Here is a 17790-nt window from a genome sequence, read left to right on the forward strand (position 1 = left end):
AACTTTCTGAAGCCCGCCTAATGATGGGACACGATTACATATGACAGCGGGCTGGGTTAGGGACAGACAGCGGGCTGGGTTAGGGACAGTAGTGTTGCGCGAAGGGTCAACTAGGTGTTGAGGGAATATAACTGTACGAGCCGCTATACACATAAACGTGTACATAACAACGGAACTGGACAGCTGGCACAACGGACGACAGAGCAAGCGCCGCACGTATCCACTTCGGACGTTTTGTTCTGTTTGTTCATTCGTTTCGGACAATCTGTATACGTCACAACCCAAGCATGTTGCAAGGCCGCTCCCGGCGTAAAAGTGAATGAGAGTCCGTTAGGGGCCGAATTCTATGGGTTTTCGGAAAACTTCCGGGGGGGGGGGGGGGGGGGGGTATGTTTCATGTGGTCTCCCAACGTCACGGAAAACTGTTCGCGCAGCCAATCACGTTAGACCACACGTGAAATCAACCCCGCCGGAAGCTCTCCGGTGCGTTAGTATTACTCCCCTGCTCGCTTGTTGTTGAGTACGAGAAATCGTGAGCTACGCAGTTGATGCCGCTATGTGTGACGAGGGTTCTGAATGGAACCTATAACGGCGCCTTAAAATTTTGCTTTTACCTGCCAGGCGACAAAATTGCGCGTAGAAATGATGATGACATGCCCGTGATTAGATACGATTGCTGCCAAAGTGCAGCCACGAAGCTCGGCAATATTTGATCAATTTTTAAGAGCCACGTCGTCTATTCATAGTTTAGTTTTCGTCGTGAAAGCTCCGAACGGATAACATATTACGTGCGTAATGCTGATAAAAACAACGAGACCATTCTCGTGTATGATGCAACGTGGATGAAAAAAGCGTGTTCTTTACTATTACCTTCGAACGTTTTGATCAAAATTACCGTGTATGTGTCGCTTACAGGGACGACCACAAGAGAATATGCCGATAATTGTTCTGCCAGGAGATGTTCAACGAGTTTTTCCTGCTGTCACTACTGGCATTGCACCTCTGTTGCGACTAGAGAACCATGAAATTAAGTCAAAATCTGTTTCTTTAGGAGTTTGAGTCCTTGAAATCTAGCAACTTCGGTTTCCCTGAATGACCAGTTAAACCAAATAAATTGTTTCTCCCTTTCAAAAAAAAAAAACTGTCACTCTGTAATTATGCATAACAAAATTTTTTGCGAACTCAGTACTAGACCGTGATGGAAAAGTTAATATTTTGCAAAGGGAAATTGTAATAATATAAGCTTGCATAAATAATTGGGGGTGGGCGGGAGGGGTTGTAGAACACGTTTCTCTTTTTATGACAATCAAGAACATTTGCTAAACTTGTATTTGCTACTGGACTGTGCAGGAAAATTCCCTTGATTATTTATTATACCACTCGTGAAATCATTGGTTGATTCACTGGCTTCAGTGTAACTCTAAAGCGTACCGAAGATTGCAACAAATGTTTCGACACAAGCCCATCGCTAGTTGAGCTTGAAAGAAGAAGCAATGTGTCCCACGACGTCTTAATCGTATTTCACAAGCGTAGCACGAAAAAGCTTTACCGGTTCTCTTTTTACTTCTTCTGTACTACTAAAATCTCCAAAGCCGTTCCGGTTAGTTTTCCGTGCACTAGGTTTCTACTAAAACCATGAGTACTTATGGAAAAGCCATTAATTCTTGCTTTAAAGTACTACACCCGGAGTTGTACGAAATGACTAGTGCGATAGTGCCAATATAATCCCAACAAAATAATATATACTTTGGAAGCCCCGCTATTCTTAACAGACGGCCCGACAAGCGACCTGACGACTTAGTTTGGATTGCGCTGATCACAGTGAGACCAGCTTTCCAATAAGCACAACCTTGCTGTTTTGCTGAAAGGCATTCTTCAGAGCGAAAAAGTAAACGTAATGTACGAATATAGGTCCTCACTGCTGTGGTAGCATGTTCGGATGTATACTTAATTCCCTTTCTTCATAATCAAAAAATCATAGTCATTTACATTGTTCTTGCAAGGCTTCCACCCCAACAGGAAATTACAGCTGCAATTAAAAAGCAGTTTTCCTTGCTTTTTAAAATTCAATCACAGCAAAATATCTCATCTCCTTCTACTTTAAACATACGCTTTTAAAAATGAAACAAAATAGTTTATCGAAGCGCATGGTGCTCGAAAACGAAGCTTTCCATGCCAGTAGTGTCATTGGCATCCTGATTCTGTTGCGTATAAATGTTAGTTGTGTTCCATGCGGCGGTCACAAACCCTCTACACATGGAAAGCTCCACTACAAAGCTTTGAGAACAGAGCTTGTGAGCAGTCGACCGTTTGAAAACGTTCCCCCTCGGAGGTTCCTCCGCCATCGCGCACCTTCATATACAGCACGTCGATAACACACCCTCCTCCATGGACCATGGATCGCCGTTGTTCGCAGTTCTTGATGCGCGGAGTTACGGGCACGCCAAGGCCTATTAGAAGGCCGCAGGGCCTGAAAAAGGTGCCTACAGCCTTATCCGCTAATGGCACTCCGTTAGCGATGGTTGAAGCCGAAGCGGCGAAAGGTTCTTGACACTGGGCCCGACGGGCACCCTCCTCTGGCTGGAGGAAAGAGAGGGGCCGGTCAACTCGAACGGTGGCCGTCGATGGCGTAAGCAGGTCAGGACGTGACGAGCTTTGGCCACCTCGAATGGTCAGTCGGGACGCGTCGAAAGTTCGCACACGCACCCTTCAGGTTCCACCATGAAGAAGCGGCTTGGTCTCTGGTACGTCATAGCACTGTGTCGAGAATGGCCAGCGACTTCATCACGTTCTCGTCCTGAATGAATGAACCAATGAATGACGCTAGGATATCGCATAGGTTCAATGAAATCAACTTATGGGAGAACAGTGGTTCAGTGTGCAACGTTGGGATTTCGCCATTTGGCACTGATGTCCGTTGAATATAGAACACTCTACAAAACATTTTGCAATTTCTAATACAGCGAGTTCTTGAGCGAGAACGTACCTTCAAGCAAGTTTCGATGAACTCATCGATGGTCACGACTCCATCTTGATTGAGATCCAATTTCTGCAGGAGGGTATAAAAGAAAGTTGCTACAAAACTCAACTTCGAATCCCACATTCAGCACATATTCGCATAAAAGCAACCTGTTTGGTAGCCTCGTGGCAACTTACCTAGCCACAATCACTTCAGAAAGGAGTCTGATTAAAATGGTTTCCTTGCAGCACAAAGTGTTCTATTCATTTAGATAAACAGTAGAGAGTCAACAAAAATAAAAATTACATATCATCCTATACTTGAAGCATAACTGGTGCAAAGCCGCTGTGTTTTCAACCATGTCAGCCGAGTTCTCAAAAACATCAAATATAAATACAGCGTCGAACCGATCGCAGCCAAGCGGAACACCCAAGAAGCACCGATGCCACACAATCTTTAATCAGAGTTCTTCCAATATGTAACACCAATTTCGAAGCCAAAGCACGTCTAGAAAAAAAAAACAAGAGATGTTTGGTATTGCCTCCTTGCCCGAATTTTTTCGCGATGCGGTCCAGGATGCATTGCCACTTAGGAAACAAATTTCTTAGGCTGGCCAGGTGACAGAAAATGCGAGGACCGAAAATGAGCCACCGTCATCCTAAACCTGCTTGGGTCCACTGCACTTCTAAGCCCCCTCCCACGTTTCTGCAGCCAGTCGTGTGTTGAAATGCCCTAGTTTATTATTTCGCTCCAAATTGTCTATCTCATATCGCCATCGAGGTAATGTGTCACTCTACTTGCAAGCCCGTCTCCGGGTAGCCAATCTTTGACCATGATGGTCCACCAGTTGCCAGGTCTCATTATCACATACCCAAGCCAAGCCCACTTCTTCCTCCTAAATTTCAGTTACGATATCCTCCAGGCTCCATTCATGGTTCTTTCCTTATATGCGATAATAATTTTCTGTTCCTAAGCGTTACTTCTGCTTTGGCTCATTCTACTTCATTATGAGGCTCATTGCATAACCTTTCCTTCAACGCACTTCGTAACGCCTATTACCACTAAAATTCTGCACATAATATTTCATGACTGCGGCAGAGCTCCGTTACTCGTCCAGCCCGCAGGTCTTGGAGAGTTATCCGGTCACTGCGTACCTGGAAGACCCTGTTGGCGTGGTCCCTGACGGAGTGCGGATCGTCGTCCTCCGACACCCCGCTTCCCGAGCCTCCCGCCGAGGAGGCACCGCCCCCACCCGCGCTGGTCGGGTGAGTGTGGTGGTGGGCGCCCACCAGGCTGTGGATGGAAACGATGATGTCCGTCATCTCGTCGCGCGAGATGATGCCGTCGCCGTTCAGGTCGTACAGCTGGAACGCCCACCGGAGCTTCTCCACGGGTGCACCACGAGAAAGCGCAGACAGGCCCACCACAAAATCCTGCAGACGGAACCCCGACCCAAGGAAGACGTCACTGTTGGTTGCTATGGTCACGATTCGCGAAGATCTCTGGGCGTTGAGCGTAGACACATCCCATAAACGCACACCAACCCGATGGTATACAAAACAGTACTTGCAATCATCATCAACACCATAGCTCTCATCACCGTAACAGTGCAGGAGAGTTTCCGCTGGGGGAGTTGGTACGTGCCAAAGTAAAATGGCGCTAAGATAAGACGCGGAAAGGCGAAACTCACGCTCGTGTCGCTGTGCTTTTTTCCGTGCTCCAACTTATCGGTATTCCACGTCGTCAACATAATAGGTATTTCCACGTCCACTGAACGCTACGAGGAATCCTTAACCGGTTGCCAACCGCTGTTATAAGGGGTAGGCCATATTTATTCACTGCACCTAATTCTTTATTTCATGCAATTAGGAAATAATCAACAAATTTACGGTAAAAATAACATTACGCTACGTCTTGTTCGAGCAAGGCTGACCCCCATCCATCAATCGCCTTAGGCAACTTCATGTATACTCGTGAAATAAAACGGTGCTGTCTTTGTCGTTAGGAACAAGTCGGCATAACAGTCTGCCCTTTAGTCTCTAAAACGACTGGAATAAGCGCCTTCTTGATATTAGTTGAATACTGATTGCGTGTGTACTGACCCTATTCATTTACATTGCCATTTATGAGGGCGTTGTTCTTGGCTATGACCATGTTTTTGTGCCTATATGCTTGGGGCTAGTAATCTACGCTATGAACAATTACGCGCGCAAAGGAATCATTTACTCCATTCAATATGTATTTTTCTTACTAGATCATTCAGATGTTTACATAATACGTGTTTTACACTGTAATAGTGCTGGTCTGCGGTCGTCTGCACCCTCGCTTCACATTGCGTATTAACCAATTATTGTTAGCATTATTCATTTACCTAACAAACCATAGAAATACTTTCATTCCCACAATCGTTATATTCTTTGTTGATATTTGAAATACATCAGATAAACCCTTCCTTTAAATGTATATACATGCCATTGGCCGTATTTTAGATGAAACGCATACGTCTCTATGTCCTTTGACTTCTTATTACATCCTTCGATATATATCCTGTTACTTTTATGGGTTACCTGCGGTCTGTCTTCCCCCTTAAACGCAATGTGAGGAGAAAGGACAACAGGAGAGCCACAACAATATCATTAGCAAATTTATCCCCCATAAGACCACTGCGTTAAGTTCTCCAGTCAATTTGTTTGGTGCAGATGTGGTAGAGTCGGGCCTTTAGAACGTTGTTATCCCAGACAGACAATACCCACACAACACCGAGACAGGAAAGAGAAAGCAGGCAGGGCATATTAACCTGGAAGGTTATTGTACCGTTATGGTCCTGGTCAAACGCCTGGAACAGGTAGTGCGCGTACTGGCTCACGTCTGCGTATGGAAACAAAAAAAAACACCGCCATTTTTTACTGCACGCCAGTAGGACATTGGCACGAAAGCAGCACTGATAAGCGATAAAAAAATTCGTTTTTCGTTTGCGCAACAGGCGAGCAAATGCGGGCCATTTCATGCAAGTTTAATGATGCCTCGGAAAATAACACGCCATAAATTACTTACTTACTTACTTACCAACCTACCCATTTAGTGACTTGTCTACTAAATAAAAAATGTCAATAATTACGACTCTTACTCAGTGTAACGTACTTTTTTTTTCATTTGTTTCAGTTTGGTTGTAACTACCACGCTTGAAATTAATTTTGTCATGTTGTGCTTCCGCAAATTATACCGAGCCAACTGGTCACAAATTCTGCACAATTCAGGAGTTTACAGCATGATTTCAATTATAATTTGTTGCGCTGTTCAAAGGATCCCAATTATTACGCATAATGTCTGTGATAACCACCATTTCGAATTACATCATGTCTACTAGCTATACCTGTTTTTAGCCATGTGATTGATTTCCTGTTTCTTTTTGGAAGCAGCTTTTTCCATTGAGCCCAGTCCTAGAGCGCAGTGCGCGCTAAGATTTCCTTGCGGTTTTTGTATCCATGTAGTGCTCTACAACATTTCAGCTGTTGGTTGTTACTTGCATCTTTCGCTGAGACAAAACCCCGGTCCGCGGCTCTCCTCATGCTTAACTTAAGCGCTGAACGTCATGAGCCGAAACGTACTCTGTAAGTGCCGACTCGCCCTGTTATAGCTTAATATCAGGGCTTAACAAAGAATCGAAGTAGATTCCTGGCTAAGGTACTGGGTCGCCTGTTGGTTGTCTCTCCCACTTATTCTTACATAACCAACTTGTCCCCAGTTGGATAAGAAGGAATGTTAAAATGCAAACTACGAGTGAAGGTTATACGTTACTCGTGCATTGCGAGGTGGTTATCTATTTTGGTGAACCTGGCTAATTTAGTCGTAGTTGACGACTACTACATGCTTACGAGGCTTACCACGCCTAATAAGTCTGAAGCTATTTGACAGAAGGCCATTGCCATGCGTGCGGCATTCTTTGTAATTTTTTTTGACGAGACGCACCACCACAGCAGCTGAGATTCTAATATTTCCAGCAGGGCTCGGAGCAAGAATCCCTTTGCAGAAACGTTTGCGCGGACAGTTGACCGCACCCAAATGCCTGGACATATTTGCAATAATTAAAGCTTGAAGGAACATGTATACCCCTCGCATGAACACTGCTCATGCCATTTTTTTTCTAGCGTAATTTATTTAGTGGTAGTATTGCGCGCAAGTTGGGACAAACCGCTCTTTTGTGGCAAAACATCGCACGCATTTCGAGTTGCATAACATGTGGCATAACATCGGACACATTGCACTGACACATTTCGAGCACAAAAATATTGATTTTTGATACATCGATACAAACAGCAGCGAAATTAAAATGAAAGTTAATAATCCAAGTGCAGCAGCGTTACCTCCTTGGGGGAAGAACTGGGCGTAGATGTCTCTGAAAGTATTCTCGTGGACCACGCCAGTGGGACAAACCTGTGTCAGCAACCACAAAAACAAGAATGAACAGCAGAAATTAAGTCACCATGGCCGAGTCTAATACAATCGGTCACCACGGCCGAGTATCATACGGCTGAGTCTAATACAAACATTAAAAACTGGCTTCGAACTTTCCTTATGCAGAAATCACGCTCAAACGAAGCGAGAATATCAAAACCCGAAAAATACGTTATAAGAACCTAATTTACTTCCAACTGATTTTTCACACTAGACGACCTCCCCATGAACGAGCCAACAGTTATGTACAGGAACGTAGCAGTAAATGACGAAAACTAGGGTTAATTATGCCTTGCGGAATTATGCCCGAAAATACATCGAATACCACCACAGAATAATGTATTGTCCACATACGCAGACAAACAAAAGCCATACTCATAATAACACACACCCACACACGCACGCACTGAAGCAGAGGGATGGTTGGGGTCTCCAAGATCAATGGCCTGAAGAATTTGGATGAAGTATGTGCACTAGCGAGCAAACCGCACCTGTTTGAATCCCTGGTACATGAACTTGAGCTCCTGCCGCGAGAACTTGGTGGCCTTGCAGAGGTCCTCGATGCGCTCGGGCTGGCACCGCACTGCGGCCACCTCGACCTCCTCCACCGGGTCGTCGGCTGCGAAAAAAGGGGACGAAAAGAGGAGGGAATGCTTCAGTGAGCACTCGCTTTCGTTCGGGCAAAAAACGAAAGCGCGCTTTTGCGCACTCTAGAAAAAGGATCAGCTAATAGAAACAAACGAATTAATAGGTATTATTAGGTACGCTGTTGGACTAGGTGGTCGGTCATACTTAAGAGAACTATAGCGCAAAAACGACGAAGGACTTAAAGCGCTTGAAACACTTAAAGCTTAACAGACTTCAAGCTTATAGCGCTTTGTCCTCGTGAATTCTTGAAGTCCTTCGTCTTTTCTGCGCTATACATCTATTAAGAATTAATAGGGCGTTTTTTAACGCCCTAATAATAAGATCCTTTTTTTAAGCTTATACGCTCTTTCACACATGAGCGAAGGAAAATGTAGAGATCCTTGAAGTATATAAGAAGTTCAACTAAGTAATAAACACAGGTCTACGAGCAAACTCAAACAGAAGTGCGCAAGAAATATATGGCTGGTTTGCGCTGCAGTCACAAAGTACAAGCTCTGAATGGAGTAATAAATTTTGAGACGTGCGCAAACAATGACACAGCATGATCTCAGCTCTGCGATGTTACGTTCCTGCCACAAAAGTGAAAAACTCATCGAAACGACTACAATTTAAATGTGACCTAACAAAAAAAAAACTACGTGTAGTAGATATCGACAGCGGGGGGCAAGTACCCATCGATGGCGGTGTACTTGGTAACACCAGCTCACCGTAAACAAGTAGCGTGGGGAAGAAAGTCCTAATGATGCCACGAACAAATTAGAAATTATGTGTCTCGCCTCGCCAATCGCGAGCAAGCCAATCGATATCAAGGTCGCGCGACGAAAATCAGCCGCTTTATCAACCTTCGGGCTTCTGCTCTCGGCTGTTTCTTACAACCATTAACATGCAGCTTGTTTCAAAATAACGGGATTGTTTCTGTACAAATGAGGTGCTACATCTTGAACAGTGGCGTGATGAAGCAATAGTCATACGGAACAGGGAATGAGCCAAAAGTGAGCCCGCAATAAAACCCAGGAAGCTCCTGCAGTTGAAAAAGGAAATGCCCATTTCGCGACCTGAATGTCCAGAACTTTTGATCTCATGAGCCCGAGCAGTAACGATAGCTCGCGATTTCTCGGTTGGGAAAAGGCGACCCGTCTTTCTGTTTCTTTTAAGTGCAGAGAACAATAGGGGCTGGCCTTGTCGTCGTAGCTCGCTCGCTAAACCCAAGTAAAGCCACACGGCGTTCCGTCGTAGCGGCTGTCGTTGCAGCGTAAACCGAAGGCTTCGAAGCAGTTTATTTAGTCGTAAGCATTCGAAACTGGTGAACCGCTGGCGCTTGTCATACATCTCCCCGTTTTTTAGCGCAAAGAAAACTGCATGTACCTTTGAGGGAACATATACGTAATTAACCGGCAGCGCCCCTGTTCATTTTGTTAGGAACGCTGGTTGGGTTTATTTTTACCGTAGTAAGCGACAAAAAGTGGCAGTGCAACGCCGGCACGTCCTGGAGGAAAAGCAAGCACAGAAAGAACAAAACTTCGGCTTGCGCAGTTTCAGACAGGGGGCGCGCGAACACTGCGAAGGCGGGAAATTTGAATTGCATTGGGTGGTATACTCGGTGACAACTTAAGAACGGCACCGGAAGTTGCCGCTGTGCCTTATCACCGTAGCCGGATGTTTTTCCGCGCGGCGCAACTAGGGCGTTACTGGGAATATTTTGAACATGGCGTGAGCCGTTCCCGTGATTTTTTGGACTTAATATGCTTATAAAAGACTCCAGTGACGACAAACAAACTGCGTGAGACAAGGCAGACAATATCACCCGTTCATAGCAAACCCCTGTCTAAACGCGCGCGCACTGACGTCACGGGTCCGGCGCTTTGGCGGAGTGATACACTACATGAGGTGGTGCCGTTCTTGAGTTGTAACCGAATATAGCAGTGGGCGGATAACGGCGCTACAGTCCATTAAGGCGAATCACTGCTCTGCACTTCCGACAGCTGTCACATTGAGTGGAATGGCTATAATTGTTTTCTTTCTTAGGCGGCTTCAGTACCCGTTTTACTCCATACTTCAGTCCGGTGCAGGAGAAATGATGAACATTCTCAAGGTTCTGGCAGAGCTGGCTAGACATTGAATACACGTGCCATCATGTAACATGAAAGGGTTACGGCAGAGCTATGGTGGCGGGGTGGGGCATCATCAGAAGCAGTCATTGTCTCTGCATGGCTTGTTGAGTAATGTCTCCGTCTTTCTCAGTAATAAGTACTCGCACTAAACCTTGACGTAAGTGGGCCACTCGGCTACGCTACGCGGAGCAATACGAGATCCAAATGTTATATCAGGAATGCTCCCATTGAGTTTGCTGATTCTTTGTAAGCTTGATGAGGGATATAGCAGACAGGAGAGAGATCAACGAGGAAGAATAAACGAAACGCGCCCTGTGTCGACGAAAGAGAGGCGCAATTAACAGCGGTGATCGCGAGACAGCGGGCCGGCATTAATTAGGACTGACAGGCCGGGCCGAGCGACGTATATGGACGCGAGAATGCGGAAAAAAGAAAACGGAACGACGTTGAAAAGGCGAACAAATATAGCAAACGAATGAAGGCACAAAACTAGCGTTCCTGACGCAAGGAGATACTTGCATGCAGTGTAGTCGAGAGTTCGACGGAAGACTGTCTGGTCAGGTAAAGGCTTTTCTATAAAAAAAGGCGGGAGACTGACCAGTGTTAAAACAAAACTGACGTTTCGGGATCAGTCAATTTTGTTTTAATGTTGGTCAGTGTATTGCCTTTTTTATACAAACTGCATGCAGTATATACGGAAAGAGTTGACTGGCCTTAAGCGATGAAATCCTGCACTGTGCTTATCAAAAGAATGCGCAGCCGTTCGGCCTCCGGGAAGGCAGACTTTTGAGTAAATTAAGTAATCATTGCTAAAGTCCTCGCCTGAAGGATAGAAAAAATAATTGTTGGACATTCCTCCGTCTGTTGGTTCTTCCACAAGCAGTCAGCTTTCGAAAAACAGATGTCTGTTATTTATATTTCACAATACTGCTTCCGTACTTCTCCTCAGAAATTGTCCACCATGACAACGGGAGCGTAAAAAAAAGGGCAGGCCTTTTTATGTAGTCTTGAAGAAAATGCTTCGGCAGAATTACGCATACTTTCCTAACTTATGTTTCAAACATCTTGACTCCGCAGTACCTGCCGTGATGGTTGTACGCACTCCGTTACCCTTATCCGTAAAATCCCTTACCCTTATCGAATAAGAGCGAATGCGTCATTGAGCATAAACGGCCAAACCGGCAGGCTGCCTGGCTTTCATGAGTCACATACCGCCGCTTATCACTTATGCATAGTCTGCAGAACCGACGTTTTTCAGATGAACCGGAATCCACTGTTTGCGCCGAGTTCATGCCTTTAGAGCACTTTTGCGATGAGCCTCTTACATTCCTCGAGGCATCTTGCACAGAGTCCATGGGCTGCACTTGTAAGTTTGACGGAAAAGCGATACGGTTCCGCGGAATCGCGCATTTAGGATACAAAACGTATTGTTTCAATGAGGGAGTTTGTTTGTTGAAACCCACCAATATTACGAGCAGGGGTGCTTTTTAACTTGGAAAATATTTGGCAAATTTGGGATCATGCCTGGATGTTCTTTCCGCCGTCTAAAATATCACTTGCTCAAGGCAGATAAACGTGACAAATTTAAGAGATAACCTGGAGATATTTCCGATGTAGATGGTGAATGCACGGTAAACTTAACAAGTACAAAATATAATACAACCCCACAAGGCAGGAGCAGCGTTTCTGCGACAAGCAACACAGATTATCATCAAGAATCGTCATGTTAGCACAATCTGCGCTTGTGGTATATAGATGTCTTTGCCCTCGTCAGAGTACACGTTCCTCGAACCTCGAACATACTTTCCTCGAACATACTTGGACGTTGATATACTCTACGTCAATTGTCTCCCTTCGTACTCGTTTTGCGCGGAATGTCTGGGCTTTACGCCGTTTGTATCTTATCCCAAGGGTATCGTGCCGGAATAAACTCTATCTCGAAGTCGTGGCGGCAGGGAGGTCGGTGGGTTCGATATCGCCTGGGGCTACTTTTCATTCATGGAAGCACCATGCTAAACCGTTCCTGCATTGAAAGTGTAAATTTGTGGCCCTGTATTGTCGCGGCTCGCAGACGGGGATTCGGCTTGTAGACCTTCAAAATTTCTAGCGACGTTAACACAGAAGGCAAGAGCCAGGCAGGTAATGCACTGAGCATAACTTTGGGAATTTCCGCAGCTTTTGAACCATGTCTCACGTGCGAAAAACACGATACCGGAAAATCCAAAATACAAAAGCTTATACACGCGGTACTAAGCGTGGAAAATCGTTGGCCATGACACTTTACACTGGCAGATCGACAAACACAATTAGAAAGTAGTTTCTTTCTCGTATCGATTTTATAAGGAGGTACTGCGTCCGAGAACGACTGAAGCCGTTTAAGCACTGCCCGCTTGAAATATTCGCCGGCCCAGATTTGCATCCCACACGTCCCCCCCAACCCATCCCCGCGGTACCGTCGACGGTAGATGGCGTCTTTTATGAAGCTTATGTAGTATTGCGAGTTTTCTAGCTACCATTCTAAGGTGCATTTAAGTAGTACAGAAACACGCACAGAGATGCACAGCACAAGTTTCTCGTGGGTAGTGTCATTTATCACCAGCATTCTCTCTTGATTGATTATTAACGCGCTGACGCTACACTGGCGATGAGGCGCACCATAGTAGAGGGCTCCGGATTAATTTCGACCACTTGGGAATCTTCAGCGTGCGCCGAAATCTGGAACACGCGAATGTTTTCGCTTTTCGCCTCCATCATAAAAGCAGATGCCGAGCCAGGAATCTAACACGCGTCCTGGGGCTCAGAAGCACAACGCCTTAGCCACTGGACCACCGCAGCGGTTAGCATTCCGCTCTTCCATTGCACCTCGTAAAACAGACTGTCATAATCGCGTGGCTCAACACTTTCAGGGTAAGTCGTAAGTCGAAGAGTACGTAAGTCGAAGAGTACAGCAAAATGACAAAGAAATTGTCAGACATTTAAAAAAATGAAGGGTGGCGTTGTATCACATGCAGTACAAGATGTGCACATCACCTCGCCGAGCCCCCACAATCGTGTTTTTATGTGGCGGCAGGAGAGATGAGATGAGGGATTGTTGATAGTGAAGCGTTGTATTTACATGATGTCACAGGGCGATGAGATGTATTTAGTAGCGGCCATGGTAGCTCGAGAAACGAGGCCATGCCACCCACTGTTTTGTCGTCGTCGGCAGTGGGTTTCTCGAGCTGTGGGGTACTCTCCACTTGCGCTTCCCGTAACAATATGTCCTCGCTTTAAAGCGTGAACAACTGCTACGACGTTCGCAGAAGTACGCAGGACCAGAGCGAAAACAGAAAATGAGGGGAGAGAGGCCTTCATTTGGGGCAACTACATTTTTGCAGGACTAGTGCCCTCTTCCGGCCCATCCACGGGCCGTTTTGGATACAACCGCTCTCTTAAATGTTAGGAGCTCGCTCGTCGCGTTAGACAGCCCTCCACTGCTCAGGGGATGAGAGGGAGATGTAGATGGGGCATCTTGGTTTCGCTCGCCCTCTAGGTTGATTCGACTGGGAGTTCCAGGTTCTGTGCAGTACAACGACGATACTTTTTCTTGGGTCACTCAAACTCAAAAACTTTGGTCGGTCTGTCTGCCTGTCCCTCGATTCAGCCACCTGGCCAAACATTATAAACATTCTCAAACAATAAGTTTATAGAGCCACACCTTTCTATACACTAAACTCTACTTACTTTTCGAAATTGTTGAGCAAAAATAAAATAACGGGGTATATCTGAGTCAAAACATCATCAAAACATGGGTTGCACTAGCAGTGCTCCTGTAATTGAAAATATACGTTTAGTTAACATTTGCGATAGCAAAGGAAAAGAGGGGGGTGCAAAATAATACTTCGAATAAAACATACAAAAAAGCTCGCGCCCGAGTTGAGACCCCGTGGCGTCATTCCAACTAAGTCTAGCAGTAACGAAAGGTTCCAATGAATGGCGCGCGAGCAGTGCGACGTGGAAAAATTGAATTGCCTTGAGCACCCCTTATTTTAAAATGTAGGTAAAGAGCGTGAAAGGTGGGCGGGTGAAAGAAAAGAGGCTAAAACGGAATCTCTCGACGATGACGGTTGCTCTGCTGAGAAAATGCGTCTAGGGCAACGAAGGTTTTGAAGGCAAAGCGCAGTCCACGACCGTTGCTAAAACCGCGGTGTCTGAACACAGCTTTCTGAGAAGTGGACCATTGCACCGGAAACACGAAAGATGTCCACTGCATAGTGCAATACCTAATTATGATTAACCTGAAGCATTTGCTAAAGCATGATCATAACTTCTCTTCCCGATGTGCCGAGGAGCACAGTGCGGCAAGAATCACTGGAGGTCACTACTGCGAATGCGCCGTGGCGCCCATTGTATGTAAAAAAGTGTGGCTTGGCACATTGAAGCCTTTTCTTTGTCGATCCTATCTATTGACCTGTAAGTTGAGCCAGCATCCTCCCGACCACATGAGCCTAATTACGTTTTAGTAAAAGGGACCTTACAAAACTTTTCTTAACTCTTTCCGAAATCCTAGATGCTGTCGTAACGTAGTCAATGACCACATTAAGTATTTAGAAAAGTGGGTCCCAAAGAACCTCAGCCGAAAATTGCTGCTCTATATGCCCATCAGGTAACTTAGAAACGTGCACAATATAAATTGTTCTCTTTGCCGAACTGGTCTTCTTCAAGCGCCCAAACTACGTCATTGTAGGAATGAAGAAGCTATTGACCGGCTTCTTTTCAGGTAAAGAAAAAAACACCTTTGATAGCCACTTTAGAAAAAAACTGTGGTTGATTCCTCTGTCATAGGAATCGGTAAAACACAAAAGTGAAATATGGAGCGAAATCTGCAGCTGAGCATGATTTTCAGGTCGGCGGCTGTCTTGTGGGTGTGCTTGTAGAGCGACGTCCTGCTGGCGGGTCGCTTCGGCAAAGGTGTACTGGCGTTGTTTCCGTGACGGATATGATGTCAGTGAAATCTTCGTGTATACCGGCATAAAAAGTTTTTCTGATAAAATATAAAACCCGAAAACGAACAACCCAAAATATAACGTACTTCCCCGCAAGAAGACCCTGTGTGCTGGGGTGCACCCTTTACAGGCCGCTTGATTAGTTGTACTGGCGTCATTTACTTGACGGATATGACGTCACTGAAATCTTTGTGTATCCGAGAATAAAACAGTTTAGTGTTACAAAGGCACAAAAGAAATGCAGACGCGCAAGGCGGGTTGTTTGGGACGAGCGAATCACGCAGTCCAGCTGCTTTCACTATGCTTCCAGACACGAAGGAGAGGGTGAAAGCGCTTATCGGAAGTGTTGCAGAATCCCTTGAGGAGAGCAACTTGAGTTCAGCCTACCTGGGGAAAAATGAGCCACTGCCGGCATGAAAATGCCACTGGAAGAAGTGTAACACCAAGGATAGTAACAACGCGACGGAACTGTACGTTTTACATTTCGGTTCGCTATTGCCTTTTGAGATCAGTAACTTTGCTAAGGTGGCATTCAGCACCGCCGTACAGAAAGGGTCTAACCATTTCTACATGGAGTGGGCTTTAAAGAGGGTCGAACGTGGAACGAAGGTAAACAAACATTAGGACATGCTGACTAATTCCTTCACAACGGTCTGAATCACCCACGGCTAAAATATCGACAGGTAGACGCATCTTTACGTCCTTACTCCCTACATCACTTACCATCATCAGAATGCGTACCGCAGTCGCAGCGATGAGAAAATCAATTAAAGTTGTTTTGATGATTTAGACTTAAGTTGGTGATACACGCACCATGACGGATCCCGTGAGTACCGCCTATTAAAAATGTTCTCAGAGTGGCGCAGTCTAACGAGTGGCCGCTAGCTACATTAGCTTGTTGACAGCCAGAACGGAACTGGCGGGAAATAATAAAAAATCAAAACATCCCCCTCGCGAGGGGCACGATCAAATGCAGAGCATTTCCGCGGGGGGCGTGCCTGCAAGTCTTATGGATTACGTATTGGTTGTTGTTGTTGTAATTGTTGTCTTCCAGCGTAGACATTGTCGATGAAGTCGATGGTGAAACGTGAAACGTGCCGTGAACCCCCTGCCGCGGCTATTACGCAACGTGGAGAGGCTACGACGCAACGTGGCGCGGCTATGACGCAACACAATCCAACACAATCCACTTTAATCCAACCCAATCCAAATCCAAATCCAAGCCAAGCCAAGCCAATCCAATCCAATCCAATCCAATCGAATCCAATCCAATGCCCTTGCCGAAATCCAATCCAATGCCGAAATCGCGCCACCACATCAACGCTAACCGAACGCGGCGAGAGAGGGTGTTGCGAGCGGAGAGAAGGCGAGGAGGACGCGGGGGAGAGGGCGCACCTGTGGCCGACGGTTGAATGAGTCAAGGATATAAGGCGCGTGCGTAACGTTCCATTCTGTGTCGGCTCCGTGGAGCAGTCGGTAAAGTGCCGTGTACCTTGCGTTCCGCCCGCAAAGTTGTGGGATCGAAACCTGGCGCCGGAAGGCATTATTTCTTTATATAGTGTAGGGTGCGGACTACGTAGTGATGCGGACTACGGACGCCAACGCGGGTGACATCGTGAGTTACTAAAATGCTCTGCATTTAAAATACCCGGTCCTCTCACAAAGTCAAACGCCATTTCACTTCGACGTACTTTCTATCTCCTTCTGCCGTCATTGTTTGCATAATTACTCAAGACTCGGTGGCTCGAAAATGGGGCCTCGAATACGAGACGTGGCAGTCAAAATGAAAGACGGTGCAAAAAAATGGAAATAAATCGAGTTAGAAAGGGGATAGGATAATTTGAGTTCTAGATGGGAATCAAACCCAGGTGTTCCAGAATGCCAGACAAGCACACATCCACAACCCCACTACGGCTGTGTGGATTAGGTGAAAAGTAGACCCATTAAATGCATTGTGGCCTTCGACTTAAAAATTTCGAGTTGAATACGTGTACTGAGGCTCACGGGGCTATGTGAGCACGCTAATTACAATAGAATTCATTAGTCGAGAGCAAGGTACGTTCCCGCTGAATATACCATTTACTTATCAATGCTAACAGGTTATGTACCGGCTTCAAGTTAGCAGCGCCGTCATGCGGCATCCACCGCAACATGCAGTCGTATGGCGCTGCCTCAACAGATAGGGTGAGAGCAGTGCGAAGGCGAATACGTACTCACACGATGTTATGCTTAGCGCTACGCTTTGAGCTTAAACATCGCTCACCGGCTCTCGCATTTAGATACACAAGGAGTTTGACCTTTGACCTTGCTTACAAGGTCCAAGCGCTGAGGGTTACTGACACATAACGTTAAGTGTCGACATAGGCGAAAGAAAGGTGGTTGGCCAACGGGGTTTGTGGCAGTAACGAAGGGAAGAAAAAGGCGTGAAGGCAGACAACGACGACGTCGACGACGACGATGATGATGATGACGAAAAAACTCGTTTGGAAATTTTACACTGATGCGTTCACATTGACTACGTAATAAGAGCTTACGTGCCCTCGTGATTGTCTCATTGTTGGTCTTATTGCATCAACTAATTTGTCTTGTCTTTATCCCATCTCAACAACGCAGTTATCTGCATTATTTCGCC

General features: G+C 45.9%; 1 protein-coding gene across 2 annotated transcripts in view; it reads right to left on the reverse strand.

Moving 5' to 3' along the window:
- Nucleotides 1–386: 386 nt before the first annotated feature.
- LOC144177875 (A-type potassium channel modulatory protein KCNIP1-like) overlaps nt 387–17790 on the reverse strand; it is a 238561-nt gene continuing 221157 nt past the window's right edge. Inside the window, exons 3-8 of one of the 2 annotated variants that reach the window (XM_077705455.1) lie at nt 7906–8033; nt 7324–7393; nt 5774–5827; nt 4114–4392; nt 2987–3049; nt 387–2797 (exon numbers count right to left, since the gene is read on the reverse strand). In XM_077705455.1, the coding sequence (XP_077561581.1) occupies nt 3009–3049; nt 4114–4392; nt 5774–5827; nt 7324–7393; nt 7906–8033 (572 nt within the window). In that variant the 3' untranslated portion in view covers nt 387–2797; nt 2987–3008. Of the gene's footprint in view, nt 2798–2986; nt 3050–4113; nt 4393–5756; nt 5828–7323; nt 7394–7905; nt 8034–17790 lie in introns of both variants that reach the window. The other variant, XM_077705454.1, reaches the window with a different exon arrangement.

Source organism: Haemaphysalis longicornis, unplaced genomic scaffold (assembly GCF_048455015.1).
Source record: "Haemaphysalis longicornis isolate Haplotype H1 unplaced genomic scaffold, Haemaphysalis longicornis Haplotype H1 scaffold_33, whole genome shotgun sequence".
Classification (NCBI taxonomy): domain Eukaryota; kingdom Metazoa; phylum Arthropoda; class Arachnida; order Ixodida; family Ixodidae; genus Haemaphysalis; species Haemaphysalis longicornis.